This window comes from Periplaneta americana, chromosome 9 (assembly GCF_040183065.1).
Source record: "Periplaneta americana isolate PAMFEO1 chromosome 9, P.americana_PAMFEO1_priV1, whole genome shotgun sequence".
In the NCBI taxonomy this organism is placed as follows: domain Eukaryota; kingdom Metazoa; phylum Arthropoda; class Insecta; order Blattodea; family Blattidae; genus Periplaneta; species Periplaneta americana.
In genome coordinates this window covers 128,483,830-128,500,013 of record NC_091125.1, presented here as the reverse complement: position 1 = coordinate 128,500,013, position 16,184 = coordinate 128,483,830, and the positions used below count along the sequence as shown (strand labels likewise).

Sequence of the window (16,184 nt, the reverse complement as noted above, 5' to 3'; positions counted from 1 at the left end):
CTGGAATATAAGATTTAACTTGGTTAAAGACAAATGTCATGCGCTTTCTTATGAATTATAACATACCTTGCATGGTTCCGTAACTATATTTCCTAACACATCAGAGTCTTATGCAGTATAGAAACACTGCTAAACCAAATAATATAATCTCAATGGTACAAGATAGTAGTAATACAAGGGCTGTTCAATAAGAACTGATTATAGTTTCATTCGTATAACTTTCTCGAAATAATGTCAATTCAGTGTTACATTATCATCTTAACTTAAGCACTACAACGAAAGAACCACCTTGTAATCATAACTTCTGATTTTTGTGTTGGCAATGGGCACCAAGTTCAAATACTCTCAGTTTCGTCTAAACATAATAAAGGTGATCAATAAGCTGCTTTGAAATGTTGTTTCCGTGTTATCAAGTCCTCAATTGAAGTCCAATTAGTACTAGTAAGCTTTCAGGGAACTTGTTTTGCCCTATAGCACTGCTTGTAGGTTGCACATATTTTAAACATGGGAAGAAACCAGCATCAAAAGAAGTCTCAGGCCTCCAATCACAAATTTGCAGATTAAAGCATCTACAATACTGCTGCCATTACGAGAGAAGACTGCCGAATAATAGAGAACAAGCAGATGTGTTTATAATTTCGTTATAAGCTAGCCAGCCACAAATGGTAACAAAACTACACATGGATTGTGTTGTTACAGCATGATGGGTGACAAAACTGATTACTCCTGAATAATAATATACAGTAGAATCTCTCTTAACTGGCACCAAAGGGACCAGGCTAGTTCTGGATACGAGGTTTTGCCGGAAAATTGAATAAGTATCGGTATATACAAAAAGAAGTTTGTATTTCATGCTGCCAAATGTTGAAACTGCAGCCATGTGAAGCTTATTTCTCTATCACTTGCCTATAACTTAATAAACACAAAAACTGTTTGGATTTTCTTTATTAAAACACATCACACAATACAAATAATACACTAATTCTAGGTTCGAATATTCACTGAAAATGAGAGTTCGTGCAAACTTCCTAATGTGGCAAAACTGATGGCCCAGACTGTGACAATGTGGCAGATTTAAACTTTTATTTTTTAATTGATTAACTCGTGTTAATTATGTAAGATTTGTGCGGCTTACAGCTGTTTCAGTGCTTCACGCACCATCCTCAGAGCCTACTAGATCTTGGCGTCAACTCAAACTTCTCTGCCTGTTATGTGGATGTGTTTGATTGTTGAAAGGTATTGCAGAGTGGAGTCAAATAGTGTGTGTGTACTGAAATTGATCTGTGTATTGAGAATTTGATTGGGGTGTGTTTTAGTGTGTTTGTATATTTCGTATTGTTCTAGTGTGTTGAGTTTTTGGTTCTTGGGTTGTATGTGTAAGATTTCCATGTCCGCAGTTATGTTATTGTATGTATGGTTAGCATTGGTTATCAACACACAGATCAATTTCAGTACACACACACTATTTGACTCCACTCTTCAATATCTTTCAACAATCAAACACACCCACATAACAAGCAGAGAAGTTCGAGATGACGCCGAGATCTAGTAGGCTCTGAGGATGGTGCATGAAGAACTGAAACAGCTGTAAGCCGCACAAATCTTACATAATTAACACAAGTCCGCTAGTTAATCAATTAATTATATTCAAGTGTTAAAAGTAGTGTATGCAAGATTCAAAATGGATTTTATTTTATTTTTTTTTGGCCCAGCCAAAAGTGCCGTTGTTTTAATATTGCCAGTTATTTGGGTGCCAGTTACAAGGGATGTTACTGTATTAGTATATGTTTATCTGAAGGTGAAGAGGATGACGGGTAGTTTCTTTTTAAGGTGAGAACTCAGGTGAGACCCATTGCTTCTGAAACAGCTAAAGATGTCCTGACTGAAAAACTTCAGCAACACCAAAGAAAGCAAAGATGGCATCTGCAGATTTTTCTCTTCTTCAAATCTTTTGTCACAAAACAGAACACTGAAGTTGGTGGAATTCCCATAACTTCTGAAAGTTCCTCACACATCGCTCGACGATCTTCTTCACAAGCATCCATCACAAGTTTCACATTTTATTCAGCTGTTAATGTTTTCGGCCTTCTTCAGTACCCAAGACACGTGTAAGCTCCATCTCTAGCTCAATACATAACACAGAGTATGCTACAGACGAAACGAACATACATGCTTCCTCCTCGAGCCTTCAGCTGCAAAAAACCTTAAGTAAACTTTCATGGGAGACATTTTCAATCTTCAGTACATCATTCAGCATCGACTTTCAATGTAGAGAAGAAATGGCCAACGAATTTTGCCTGGAGCCCTCTATCAGGAACAGAATTTTTATGTACCATAAATTTACGACACAGGACCCACTGCTGTACTTCTCACCCAGAGGAAGCCATGCTAACGATTCCATCACCCTTGACGGGTTTGAACCCGCAAACCTCGAGTTCAATTACCAACATGGTAGACACCAACGACGACCTTCCACCTTCAGAACAAACTGTAAGGTAAGAGGGCTGATTCTAAAGGAGCTCTCAAAAATTACTTTCAGTATAAACATTTTTAAATTATGGTTTATTTAACGATGCTCACAACTGCAGAGGTTATATCAGCATCGCCGGTGTGCTGGAATTTTGTCCCGCAGGAATTCTTTTACATGCCAGTAAATCTACTTGATATGAGCTTGTCGCATTTAAGCACACTACGCACAGAAATACTGGAACAAATATATCACAACACAATGGGATTACTTTGAGAAGGAACATGGAAATCAAGCGAGTGAATAAAGATATAATGTAAGAAAGAATCACTACAGAATATTTATTATTGAACAGCCCTCATATTTCAATATAAAGAACATTTGATAGAGAATATGAACGTGTAAATTCGTAACAAATATCGAATTTAACAAATATCAATAATTCATAAATTAAAGAATATAAAGATAATTACACAATATCTTAATGGAATGCCAGAAAATCGGATTCCAAAGCAAGCTCTAAAATACAAATTTATTGGATTTAGACTCAGGCTTGCATTAAATTTTCAGTAAGACTTGTATTTCAGCCTACTGGTTTTTGCATACCTCTGGCTACTTAATAATACTAATACAGATCCGCACCTTCTTCAAGCATATGCCACAATGCTAATCTTCATTCTATACAAGAAGAATCCGCATGTCAATAAGTGCACTTGTCCGAGTCCTTCCTATTGGCTGTTGGACAAAGAACTTCTTTGTGATGCCTAGAATGTGACATTAATTAGTTTCCTGTCTGAAAGCACAACCTGTCATATATTTTCGAAGTCTTATTGGGAAATTTGCTGTGTTCCTAAAAACGAGAAGAAATTATTATACATGAAGCAGTTGGAAAACTAATAATATAAAAGCTGTCAAGAACTGATGTGATTTGTAGGCAGTGTCAAGCTTGGACTGTTTGTGCAAATGAGGCGTGATAACATAACACTGAGATTTATAGTGTAATTTACTAATTTACCTATGGCTGTGTCATCATTCAAAACACTAACTCAAACACGGAGACGGGAACATGGAAACCATGGTTAGTTGGTCAGTTTCTATGTGCTCCTTGTTGAGAATATGGTATCAGTGCTGTGTTAAACTATGTTTTGCTAACGTCCTGCAATATGTACAGTAATAGTGCCAGTAATTCAAGGTTCAAATGGCATAAGGGAAAACTCTTTGGAAGCAGTCCAATTCTTGATGTGGATACTTTGTAATGTAAATTACCAGTACAGTCTTGTAAAATCCCGCATGCATTTGAGGCTTCATGTTAGATTGTTAGTCTAAAATAATTATCTGTTATGTCACGTCATCTGTCATTGCTCCACACGTTTTGATGTATGCCGTCATTTTCCAGCACGAACATAGAATCAATCAGCAGTAGGGGAGCAGAAGGATTTTGCATTATTTTTGTTGACATACAGATTCTCTTGTATGGAATGAAAATTAGTATCTGATTATAAGTTTATGATTCGAGCATCACAGATTGCTGCAAGCTCACCAGCCTGCTGAGACATCCATCTGCTTTAAGCAGGATGGTAGATCGAGATATAACTAATAAAGTATCCAAAAAGCACTCTCACTCAGGGGTAGTTCTTTTGTGTACTGTAATATGTGTAATTTGGGACCCCAACTCTACTCTCCTTCAAAAGGAAGCCTCCAGACTAAGTTAGATCCACCAAACATCGGATATATTGGTGAGCATGGTAACCACTAACTGGTAACTGTGTTACCATTTGCTTTATATATAGCATATTTATTATTGATGAAATTGGTACAAAATAACATAACCTGAAATTCTCAATATGTATATCTGTTTACATACATTTACTGCTGGAGGATCTTGAAGGATAATATGGAATGTTAATTCAAATGCTAATGGTTACCCTCGTTAAGTGTGAGTCCATTCAACGGATATAAATGGAGTGCCAATCCAAATATGTTTAGTACATGATTTAACTTATATTATTGATTTGCCATACTAAAATCTCAACTTTATTTTTATAATTCGCATGTGCCCGTGTAAAGGGAGTTAAGTATGAATTGGCTAATTGGGATAAGTACAGATTTGAACTATCCAAAATTACTTTTCTCTTGTGTTAAAGGGGTTAAGTCATTCTTCCATCGATGATGTAGCTACAGTGCTCTGTATATTGTGAAAAAGGGGTTTTGTTCAGTACTTTATTTTAGTAGGTTATTTTACGACGCTTTATCAACAATTTAGGTTATTTAGCGTCTGAATGAGATGAAGGTGATAATGCCGGTGAAATGAGTCCGGGGTCCAGCACCGAAAGTTACCCAGCATTTGCTCATCTTGGGTTGAGGGAAAACCCCGGAAAAAACCTCAACCAGGTAGCTTGCCCCAACCGGGAATCGAACCCGGGCCACCTGGTTTCGTGGCCAGACGCGCTGACCGTTACACCACAGGTGTGGACTTGTTCAGTACTTAAGGAGAGAAGTTTAGATACCTTACAATTTGACTTAACCCCCTTTGCACGAGCACCTGCAAATTAAGCCATTCCATTTATAAATTAACTAACGTATGATAATTTAAAGATACTAAGAAGTAAACAAAAATAGCCTTTCAGAGATAGAAACAAAACAAAAATTGTTCTCTATGGTAATATTATAGAATATACCAGTACATTTACTTCGAGCTTATTACTTTACTTATATTTTCCCCAAAAGGAAAACATTCCAATTCAACATCGTACAAGAAATTGGAGTGGGGCAAAAATATCTAATCCTTGTGAATAATGACTATGCACTAAAAACAAATGGTAACACATTTTGTATGCCAGCCACCAGATAAGACAAGAGTAATTATGCCACAATTCTGTATCAGCTACACACTTCCAATATATAAATTAATAACTGAAGTTGTTAGCATTCACTACTTACCATCAGACCAGGCAGCCCCGATGGTGAGATGGGAAGACAGGTGTAATATTCTTCCTTCAATCACCATGCACCCATATCACAAACTACAGTTTATATACTCAGCGATTTTTACTTTCATAAATTAACATACAAATATTTATTACAAGAAATAATATTAATAAAATTAAAAAAAAAAAAACTTTAGTATCTAAATTTGTTCAAGGTACCTTCAAATGTTATTAAATACAGCTTAATACCCAGTGCAACAGTGTAAATTGGTGCTAACCATTGCAATTACAATTCTTGTATTTAAGAACCACAAACCAAACTACACATATATATACAAAACCATGTACAAGAACAACAACAACAACACATATTACCACAGAGGGGAGTGGTAGAATTTGAGATCGCGCCTATCCGGTGAAGAGCTGTGATGAAGGCGACAGGAAGCGGGTGACGAAGAACGCACGTCCAAAGGTGACTTGCAAATCCCAAAGTCACCGGCGGGAGAGAAGGGGGCTTCGTATGCCACATCGATGGCAAACTGAGAAAGAGTATTGGAGGTGCCACTGCAATGCCAAAGTGCAAGTGCTTACCTATGACATACTGAGAAATAACACACGTCATGAAGCAGTGCAACACACGAAAACAAAAAGGGGCGAACACCTAGCCAGGACTGGGCTTTTACAGTAGAAAACAGTTTTCTACGTGACACATAAGGTAGGTACATATGAAGTATTACAGAGCACGTCATTTCTGTAAAACATTTAAATCCATACATTAAGAATTAAATTTTTTAGAAAATCGTTACCTGCTTATTAATTACTAATCTTGTGATGGCATCACATGTCACACACTATACAAATTTATAGTGGTCTCACTGTATCGACAACAATGGCTGTATTCTTCATTTAAATTATTTGCAAACTGATCAGCTCCTTATTTATCAGTTTTCACTGAATTTCTAATCGCCACAATACATTACTTCATTACACTCTGTTATTAAACTGTTATTTGTATAAAGTTTTTTTTTTAATTAGTCTAAAAAGACAGAGTGTCCACTTAATTACTGCCAATAAAGTGCATTTGAAAAAAAAAAAAATATCTTATTCATCTTTCGTATTGCTCGACACGAATTGATTAGGGGGCCGTTTATAATGATTTTCTAAATGTAGCAGCTATCTAACAAGCAAATATTCTGATGGAGGCAGATAAAAAAAGTTAATTCTTTTTTCTTCCATCATGTTAATAATGTCAAAAGAAGTGCTTGTACAAATTTTGGCCACTCAAGCACAATTACAAGGGCCATAAAAAATAAGTCCGCCAGGGGCCGTTAACAGGAAGAAAACACAATTTCAATGGAAAAATTTACTGGAACAAATACAGCAATTGTTGAGCTATTTTTCAACACACTTCCCATCGGAATTGAGACATTTGTCATATCATGGGATCGACAGAGAGGTGCAGATGGCTGTCACACACTGGTTCTGATCCCAGACGGCAGACTTGTAAGACACAAGGATACAAAAATGGACCTCATGGTATGACAAATGTCTCAATTCCAGTGGGGGATATGTTGACAAATAGCGCAACAATTGCTGTATCTGTTTCAATAAATCTTTCCATGCAATTGTGCTTTTTTTCTGTAAACGGCCCCAGGGAAAATCACTTTCTAGACAGCCTCGTAATTGCGGTCGAGTGTCCAAAAATTTGTATAAGCACTTCTTTTGATATTATTAACATAGTGGAAGAAAAAAATTTAACCTTTTTATCTGCCCTCATCAGAATGTTTGCTTGTAAATGGATTTTCTCTCTTCTTATGCCTAGAAATCAGGAATTTCTCGAGTGTTAAGTGAAATTAAAAAATGATACAGTTAAAAAGTATTATTAGTGCAATCTAGAAAACATTTAAAAATTTAATTGTGCAATACATACAACAATTAACATGTATATGTTTTACATCCCAAATTACAAATCTGCGACACAGTAGTTACCTTTCAACTACAAAACTAAGAAATTAATATTTCTCATTTCATTGGATTCAACAAATAAAAGAGAAAATTAAATACAATATTTTCTACACCCGCATAGTATTTCATTAAACGTACCTGAATTCAAATGTTTCAAATTAAAACTTAATATCAAAGGGACCAAACCAACTATATCAGTACAGTAACAGAGAACCTGGTTCAAATCCAGACAATTGAATTCTGAATTAAAGAAATCTCTGACTTAGGTAACATTTCATATCTCACAAAATTTGGGTTTCTGCAAATGCTGAAATTTAAAATAAGGTCAGATATAACATCTACTGTATCACACATAACATCTCCACAAGTCAAGCACAGAAAATACCAAATTATCAACGTACATTAAACATCCATGCACATCTATACCACAGATATATTAAATACTGTGATAATATACAGTACCATACTGAAGCATGTTGCGAACAACTACAATACATCAATGAAGCTAACTAGTAGGGCTTATACAGATATTTTAAAGAAAGAAAAGAGTACGAGAAAGAAAATCAAATCAATCCTTTAGTGAACTTTAATTTTATAAATAAATAAATATGAGAATAAACATTGTGTAAGCCTTCGAATTAAAACAATTTTAGCAATTTGTTAAAACATTTAGATGCAGAATTACTAAGATGGAAGCACAGAAACAAAAGGAAAGTGTAATGTAAATAAAGGTCCATCTTAACTTAGGGACAATACACATTATAAAAATTTCATAAAGAGAACGAGATAGGAGCTAAAAATTACTAATTGTATTATACCTGCCAAGCTGAACTGTTTCCTCTTGTACAAATAATTTAAACCCTCAGTTACAGAAATGTAAAATTTATCAGCTGTTATTTTGAATATGAATTCTACTCTGTACTTACCCATTATGTTGATGTTGCTGAGAACCCGAATTCTGCAAGATCTGTTGGAAACAATCATTATATAATAATAATGCTTAACATATTTAAAAGTTATATTTATTGATTTATTCTGTGTCAAAATAACTTCTAATGCAAGAACTGCACACTGTCTTTCTTCTTTATTTAATATCTGCACAAAAAGATTCAATTTGTTCAATGTAGGCAATTACGTAATTGAATTTAAAGTACAGTACACCATGAACTATTTTTTTATCATGAAGTGGAAATTCGTGCATAATATGGAGATTTTCGTGGGATGTGTCTGATATTCTGTGAATGAATATTGTGCAGCATATACTATACCTCAGCTTGAAAATATCAATACAGTTGAGAATGTAGATGGCCACCATGAACTTTTCTTAAAAATTAATTACAATTCCATTATCCCATATCAGTAGAGTGACCAGATTTGTCTTGGTCAAACAGAAATTTAGATTAATCACAACAGTTCCGCCAACATATTTATCATCTATATGTTTTTTTTTTTTTTGACGTAGAACAATGTCTATCTGCAAGTCTACAAATGGATGAAAATGAAACACTAGCAGGGTAATGCAAAAGTATGTTTCGACACAAAATAATTCAGGAACCATGAAAGTTAGAAAAATAAAACTTATATGTAAATGAAAGGGTAAATAAAGAGCTTTATTTGTATCTAAACTGTAAATAAAAATTTTAATAGGGCCTAACATAACAAAAACACTCAACAATTTATGGTTATTTTGCATCTTTGATTGCCTATCAATTCTAAATTATAGGGGATAGATCTACACATATTGTGAGTAAAATATGTCAATTTTAACAAGCTTTCAGAATCTGCAAACATATTTTATGTACCACAAAATACTCTCGAACGTTGGATTAAAATGTAATAAGATAGTGCTGAACATAGTTATGGATTGCAACATACTGTGACATCAGATATTAATAACAAGATGTTGGTGCATAGCATAAATACAAAGTATACGAGAAAACACAGAAAATAAACATCGCACACCCAGTAAAATACTGTCATAAGTCGAAAATCACATATTACTTTCGTAAATTATTTCCAACGCTGTTTTACTGGTAGGAGGTATGAAATTCTAATAATAAAATAGTAGATTACCAAAAGTTTTGGTACCTATTTATTAAAATATTTTTACAACAGTATTTTACTAGGAAATAGCATATCTTTCTTTACAAATCATAATTTTCGGTATGACACCCTTTTACTGGAAGTGTGATATGAACTATATAATGTACTTAGCTACCACAGGCCAATACTTACCATTCAAAATTTCAAATTTCTAAAATGCACTTACCCTGAATACAATGTTTATGTATATGTAATGGCAGCTTGTACCTATGTACAATGGAATGATGTAAAATGTTTTCACTGATGTTATAAATATACGAGGGTAATTTCATAAATAAATGCACTTGGCAGAACTGGTGAAGTGGATTACGCAACACCAATGAAAATTACGTCAGTTTCAGTTGAAGGATTGAGGAAGAAGCACGTGTGTTCGTTTCGTCCATAGCATCCTCTGTGTTTAGGTAACAAGAGCTAGAAATGGAGCCTACATGTGTCTCGGGTACTGTGGCGACTGAAGACCAAAGATCTAATCTTTACATGGCAAAACTTCCCCACAGAAATCCACACTTCCACAATCCTTTGAGTGGAGTTTGTGGTGAACTTACAGTGGACCGTAATACAGTTTCTTGTTTCCGTGATGGTCCTGTCAGCAAGTTTGCAAAGTTCAGGCATTCCGCAGTCAAGCAGTGAGATACCCATCACGCAGAAATTTTTCTCTTCTTCAAATTCTTTGTCAAAATACGGAATACTGAATTTGGTGAACTCCCTGTAGCTTCTGAAAGTTCCTCACACATTGCTCGCTCTTCTTGAAAAACATCCACCACAAGTTTCACACTTTGTTCATGTGTTGATGTTTTCAGCCTCTCTATACTATATTATACTTAATACATGATTAGGATATAAGATATATCGATCGTCCAGTTCAAAAGTGCGACAACTCAAAAATTGTCATTTTTTAGTTATTTATACTACTGAAAGCCCCTTTCGGAGCTCTTTCCGATTCAATATCGAGATAAGTCATATTTACAACCAAAAAGATAAAAACGAAATAAACTGCTTTAGAAGTAATTATAACTATGGACTTTATCAATTCATTATTACTACATTTCGAAATGTATTAATAATGAACTGGAAGATTGTGATATACTCGTCCTGAATACTGACTCATTTCTAACTGTCGTGGTTATGAACCAGAAATCTATTTCTTTCTAAGTGATTTATTTGAAACTTTCAACTGAAGATATCTCAAAACTTGTTTTTTTGAGTTGTCGCACTTTTGAACCAGACATATCGTGCAGAGACCTGAAGTCTAATAATAACATCTGCATTTGTGCCCTAACTGTGACCTGCAAAATTTTTTCAGCATTTTTCCTCATTTCAGTGATATTTTTTTAAATGTAGAAATTATATTGAACTTAAAAAATAAAACAATAAATGTCTCACGACTCAGGAGCCTAAACACCATCGATATGATATAACATAACAAATTTTAAGAATAAATTACTAAGATTCACATATCTTTACAAAACCTCTTACAAAGATTAAATAAATTCCAAAACATTATCTTGTTATCAGATTCAAGGGCAGCCATACAAGCTATAATTTCACAACAGTCTACAAAAGCGGCTAAAATTCAGGGTTGTAATAAAATGATCTATTACCTAATTAAACTACACAAGAAAATTAGATTACAGTGGATTCCTTCCCACTATGAAATGAAACAGATCACAGAAATTTTATAACCATCTGGTAATGGATTTCCATTTTATTCCATAAAACAACTACCGGTAATACAGATCTACCCAAAAATAACAAAATTTGGATGGAGCAAAAGATAAAACCTGCGAAAATTTATTGCCTAACCCAAAGATAATCCCCCAAGGAACCACGTAAATCTATTGTTGTGATGTTCAGGTAGATAACAGGTCTTGAATGTTTGACAAGCTAATAGCACAGGACAGAAATTTCTCATACATCCGTCTGTGTACTGTGTAATGCAAAAGAAGAGATGAACATGGAACACATCAAAAAATGCACAGCATTGCTACGAGAAGAGGACATCGTACAAAATACTGGAGTGCAAGAAGGCGAATGTCTTCATTGTCAAACATTCACAAGAGCAATTGAGGACCATTTTTGCAAAACATGCTAACTGCAAAATTTGCAAAATTGAGATTTTGATGGATTCGTTAACATAAGGCAGGCCTCTACATGATGTTAAAGGCGTCTTAGTAAAATTGGATTATTTCTCTTCATTATAGTGTGTCAAAGTGTGATTGTTTTTTCAAAACTTCCTTTCTCCTAAGTAGTAGTAGTAGGTTTATTTTGCCTGGCAGAGGTAAGGCCATGATGCCTTCTCTTCCACTCAACCAGGCTTCAATAATATACTTACTTACTTACAAATGGCGTTTAAGGAACCCGAAGATTCATTGCCGCCCTCACATAAGCCCGCCATCGGTCCCTATCCTGTGCAAGATTAATCCAGTCCCTATCATCATATCCCACCTCCCTCAAATCCATTTTAATATTATCCTCCCATTTACATCTCGGCCTCCCCAAAGGTCTTTTTCCCTCCGGTCTCCCAACTAACACTCTATATGCATTCCTGGATTCGCCCATACGTGCTACATGCCCTGCCCATCGCAAACGTCTGGATTTAATGTTCCTAATTATGTCAGGTGAAGAATACAATGCGTGCAGTTCTGCGTTGTGTATAAAATAAAGCAGAAAATTACACATAATCAAAATCAGTTACATAACATAAGGGAAAAAAAACACACACACACACACACACACACACACACACACACACACACACACACACACACACACACACACACACACACACACACACACACACACACACACACACACACACACACACACACACACACACACACACACACACACACACACACACACACACACACACACACACACACACACACACACACACACACACACACACACACACACACACACACACACACACACACACACACACACACACACACACACACACACACACACACACACACACACACACACACACACACACACACACACACACACACACACACACACACACACACACACACACACACACACACACACACACACACACACACACACACACACACACACACACACACACACACACACACACACACACACACACACACACACACACACACACACACACACACACACACACACACACACACACACACACACACACACACACACACACACACACACACACACACACACACACACACACACACACACACACACACACACACACACACACACACACACACACACACACACACACACACACACACACACACACACACACACACACACACACACACACACACACACACACACACACACACACACACACACACACACACACACACACACACACACACACACACACACACACACACACACACACACACACACACACACACACACACACACACACACACACACACACACACACACACACACACACACACACACACACACACACACACACACACACACACACACACACACACACACACACACACACACACACACACACACACACACACACACACACACACACACACACACACACACACACACACACACACACACACACACACACACACACACACACACACACACACACACACACACACACACACACACACACACACACACACACACACACACACACACACACACACACACACACACACACACACACACACACACACACACACACACACACACACACACACACACACACACACACACACACACACACACACACACACACACACACACACACACACACACACACACACACACACACACACACACACACACACACACACACACACACACACACACACACACACACACACACACACACACACACACACACACACACACACACACACACACACACACACACACACACACACACACACACACACACACACACACACACACACACACACACACACACACACACACACACACACACACACACACACACACACACACACACACACACACACACACACACACACACACACACACACACACACACACACACACACACACACACACACACACACACACACACACACACACACACACACACACACACACACACACACACACACACACACAATATTTATAAGACCTAAAATGCTCGAGATAAATTCGACGATTAATTCACTTGAGATATATTATACAGTTAATATACTAATAGGAGAATACATGTGGGTTACAAGACATAAAATGTTGATTAGCAAAGTCGTACTAAATGGCATACAAATACAAATGATTAAGTAATATATCAAGATAATAAAAAAAAGAAAAAAAAGAAGAAGAAGAGCGAGGAGAAAAAATAATAACAACTTGGTCATTTATGACTATTTAGAAACTTCCGCAAGAGTCTAGTTCTGTTCAATGAAAACATTTCTAAGTAGAGTGTGCTTAAAAGATTGTAGACTCCGACTGCTCCTGATTTCCTGTGACAAGGAATTCCAGGAACAGCCTGTGTGTACTGTGAAGGAAGCAGAGTAGAGAGACGTTTGATGATAGGAATTGATAGAACAAGGTTATGCTGTGAACGTGTATCATGGTTGTGGTGGGATGCTAAACGTGTGAAGCAAGGAACTAGGTAAATAGGTGTGGAATTATTTAAAACAGAGTGAATGAACTGAACGTCTCTCCCGAAAACGAAGCCAAGATAACTGAAAGAAATACTCGGAGACATGATCATAGCAATGGCTGTTAAAAATGAAATGAACACAAGCATTATGAACACGCTGAAGCCTCAACGACAATTCAACACTAAGATCACTATACAAAACGTCGCAATAGTCAAAGTAAGGCATCACCAGGGTCTGTATCAAGATCTGTTTCAGTTCAGAAGGGAAGAAATTTTTCAGTCTTTTCAGTGAATGCATGATTGAGAAAGTTTTCTTACAGACATATTTTACCTGTGCATTCCAGCTGAGATTCGAGTCGAAATGGAAACCTAAGTTTTTAACCGTAGTACTGAATGGTATTATAGTATTATTTAAAGTCACTGGCAAAAGTGTATTAATGCTGATGGAAGATAGTAATCTTTGATGTCCTAGTAAGTGAGAGTTAGCAGCAAAATTTGCTTACTACAGTGTTTTGTCTCTCCTGTAAAATTTAGTTTTTTTCAGTTAGCAAGTTTTGCAAAAACGGTCCTCAATTATTCCTGAATTTACAGACGATAATGAGGGGCTAAATCTTCATCCTAAAGACCATTCCACTGGTATTCAGGTTTCATAATCATCTCGACAACCATCCATCCTCTGTGCAAACCTAGCTGCTGTAATGGAGGTAAAAATGCTTTTAAAATGTTCTGCTCTAGACTGTAGCCTACTTTACCTACTGGTAAACTCGCCTCTAACCATATACATCACGTCCCTACTGATACTGACCTTTCCTATAGTAGAGGGCGGCCTATGGGCTGCGTACCTGCCATACAGTGTTTGCTGTAAGCCGTTATACCTCTCCTGGGTTTCACTGCTGAGTCTGTGGAAGACAAAATCAAACACTCAATGTGTGACTAATGAATGGAATGGATTTCATCCCTCGCTAAATCTCCTATACAGTAATTTAGAAGATTTTATTTACAACTTTAGTCAGGACAGCATAAACTACATGCTTCTCTTAAAAATGTTCGTAAGCTGGGATGAAATTTAAGCATATGTTAAGTAATGAAAAAAAAAACTCATGCATTTCACTTCTGTTAAAGCTGTACAATATGAATGAAACATCAGTAATGCCAAAAGAAGCAGAGTATATGCAGCACATGTAAAATTGAATGAAAATATCTCTAACTTACTGATTGGTAAAATTGTGAAGCTACATCTAAAGCAATATTACTGTTTGAAGACTGCAAAATTGAATCAGCATCAAGCACTAAGTACAGCAATTGATGTCTAATGATAATGACAGACTAATATATTTCATTTCTTATTTCTAATTAAGATTTTCTACAAATCTACAGTAATTTAATTATGGATAATCGATTCTGTAACAATTCAGGTAGGTTTTCTATTTTTATATTTTATCCCCTCAGTTATGAAGTGTTTTAACTGAATACATATTCCACTGATGACAGAATGAAATAAACACAAATTTATATAGCAAATAGAGACTGAATGATGCTCGAAAATTAAATAAGTGCCAGTAGTTAAATGTGTAACAAATGGTAGGCAGGACATAACAAGATCCATGAAAATGTGGCTCAAGTGAAGATGGAACTGGTTGAAAAGTCTACACCATGATGTGAAGAGAAAGTATATATAATTTATGTTATGCACTTTACCTCCATAATTTAATTCACAGAAAATTACAACGTACATTCCTTTGTTTTACTTCTTTTTTCTCTCTCAATCCATTAGCTAGTTCCATATGAAATTCCTACAACATTGCAGGGAATATATCACAACATGGCCTGATAAACCTGGAAGCTCCTTCACAGGTGATGATAATGATAGTGAAGATACAGTATAATGATGTAATGGTAAGTTCTGATTCAGAATAAAACACTTCAATAAAACAGCTCCAGTGCACTCAAAACAGACATATCCATTTCGCCAGTATTTAAACTGAGGTCTGGCGCGCGCACGCACGCACGCACGCACGCACACACACAGAAAGCGAAAGGGGGGAGAGAGAGGGGGAGGGGAAGAGGGGAGGGGGAGAGAGAGTAGAGTCATTAAGTTCGTGGA

General features: G+C 36.4%; 1 protein-coding gene across 4 annotated transcripts in view; it reads right to left on the bottom strand.

The window, feature by feature from the left end:
• Positions 1 to 16,184, bottom strand: part of LOC138706491 (alpha-tubulin N-acetyltransferase-like) — a 50,293-nt gene that overhangs the window by 5,447 nt on the left and 28,662 nt on the right. Inside the window, exons 6-8 of one of the 4 annotated variants that reach the window (XR_011334019.1) lie at positions 14,886 to 14,979; positions 8,286 to 8,326; positions 5,408 to 5,958 (exon numbers count right to left, since the gene is read on the bottom strand). Coding sequence is in view for 3 of the 4 variants with exons in the window: in XM_069835836.1 (XP_069691937.1) it covers positions 5,766 to 5,958; positions 8,286 to 8,326; positions 14,886 to 14,979 (328 nt within the window). In the remaining variant the exon portion in view is untranslated. Of the gene's footprint in view, positions 1 to 6; positions 5,996 to 8,285; positions 8,327 to 14,885; positions 14,980 to 16,184 lie in introns of those variants that run through there. The other 3 variants (XM_069835836.1, XM_069835838.1, XM_069835837.1) reach the window with 3 other exon arrangements.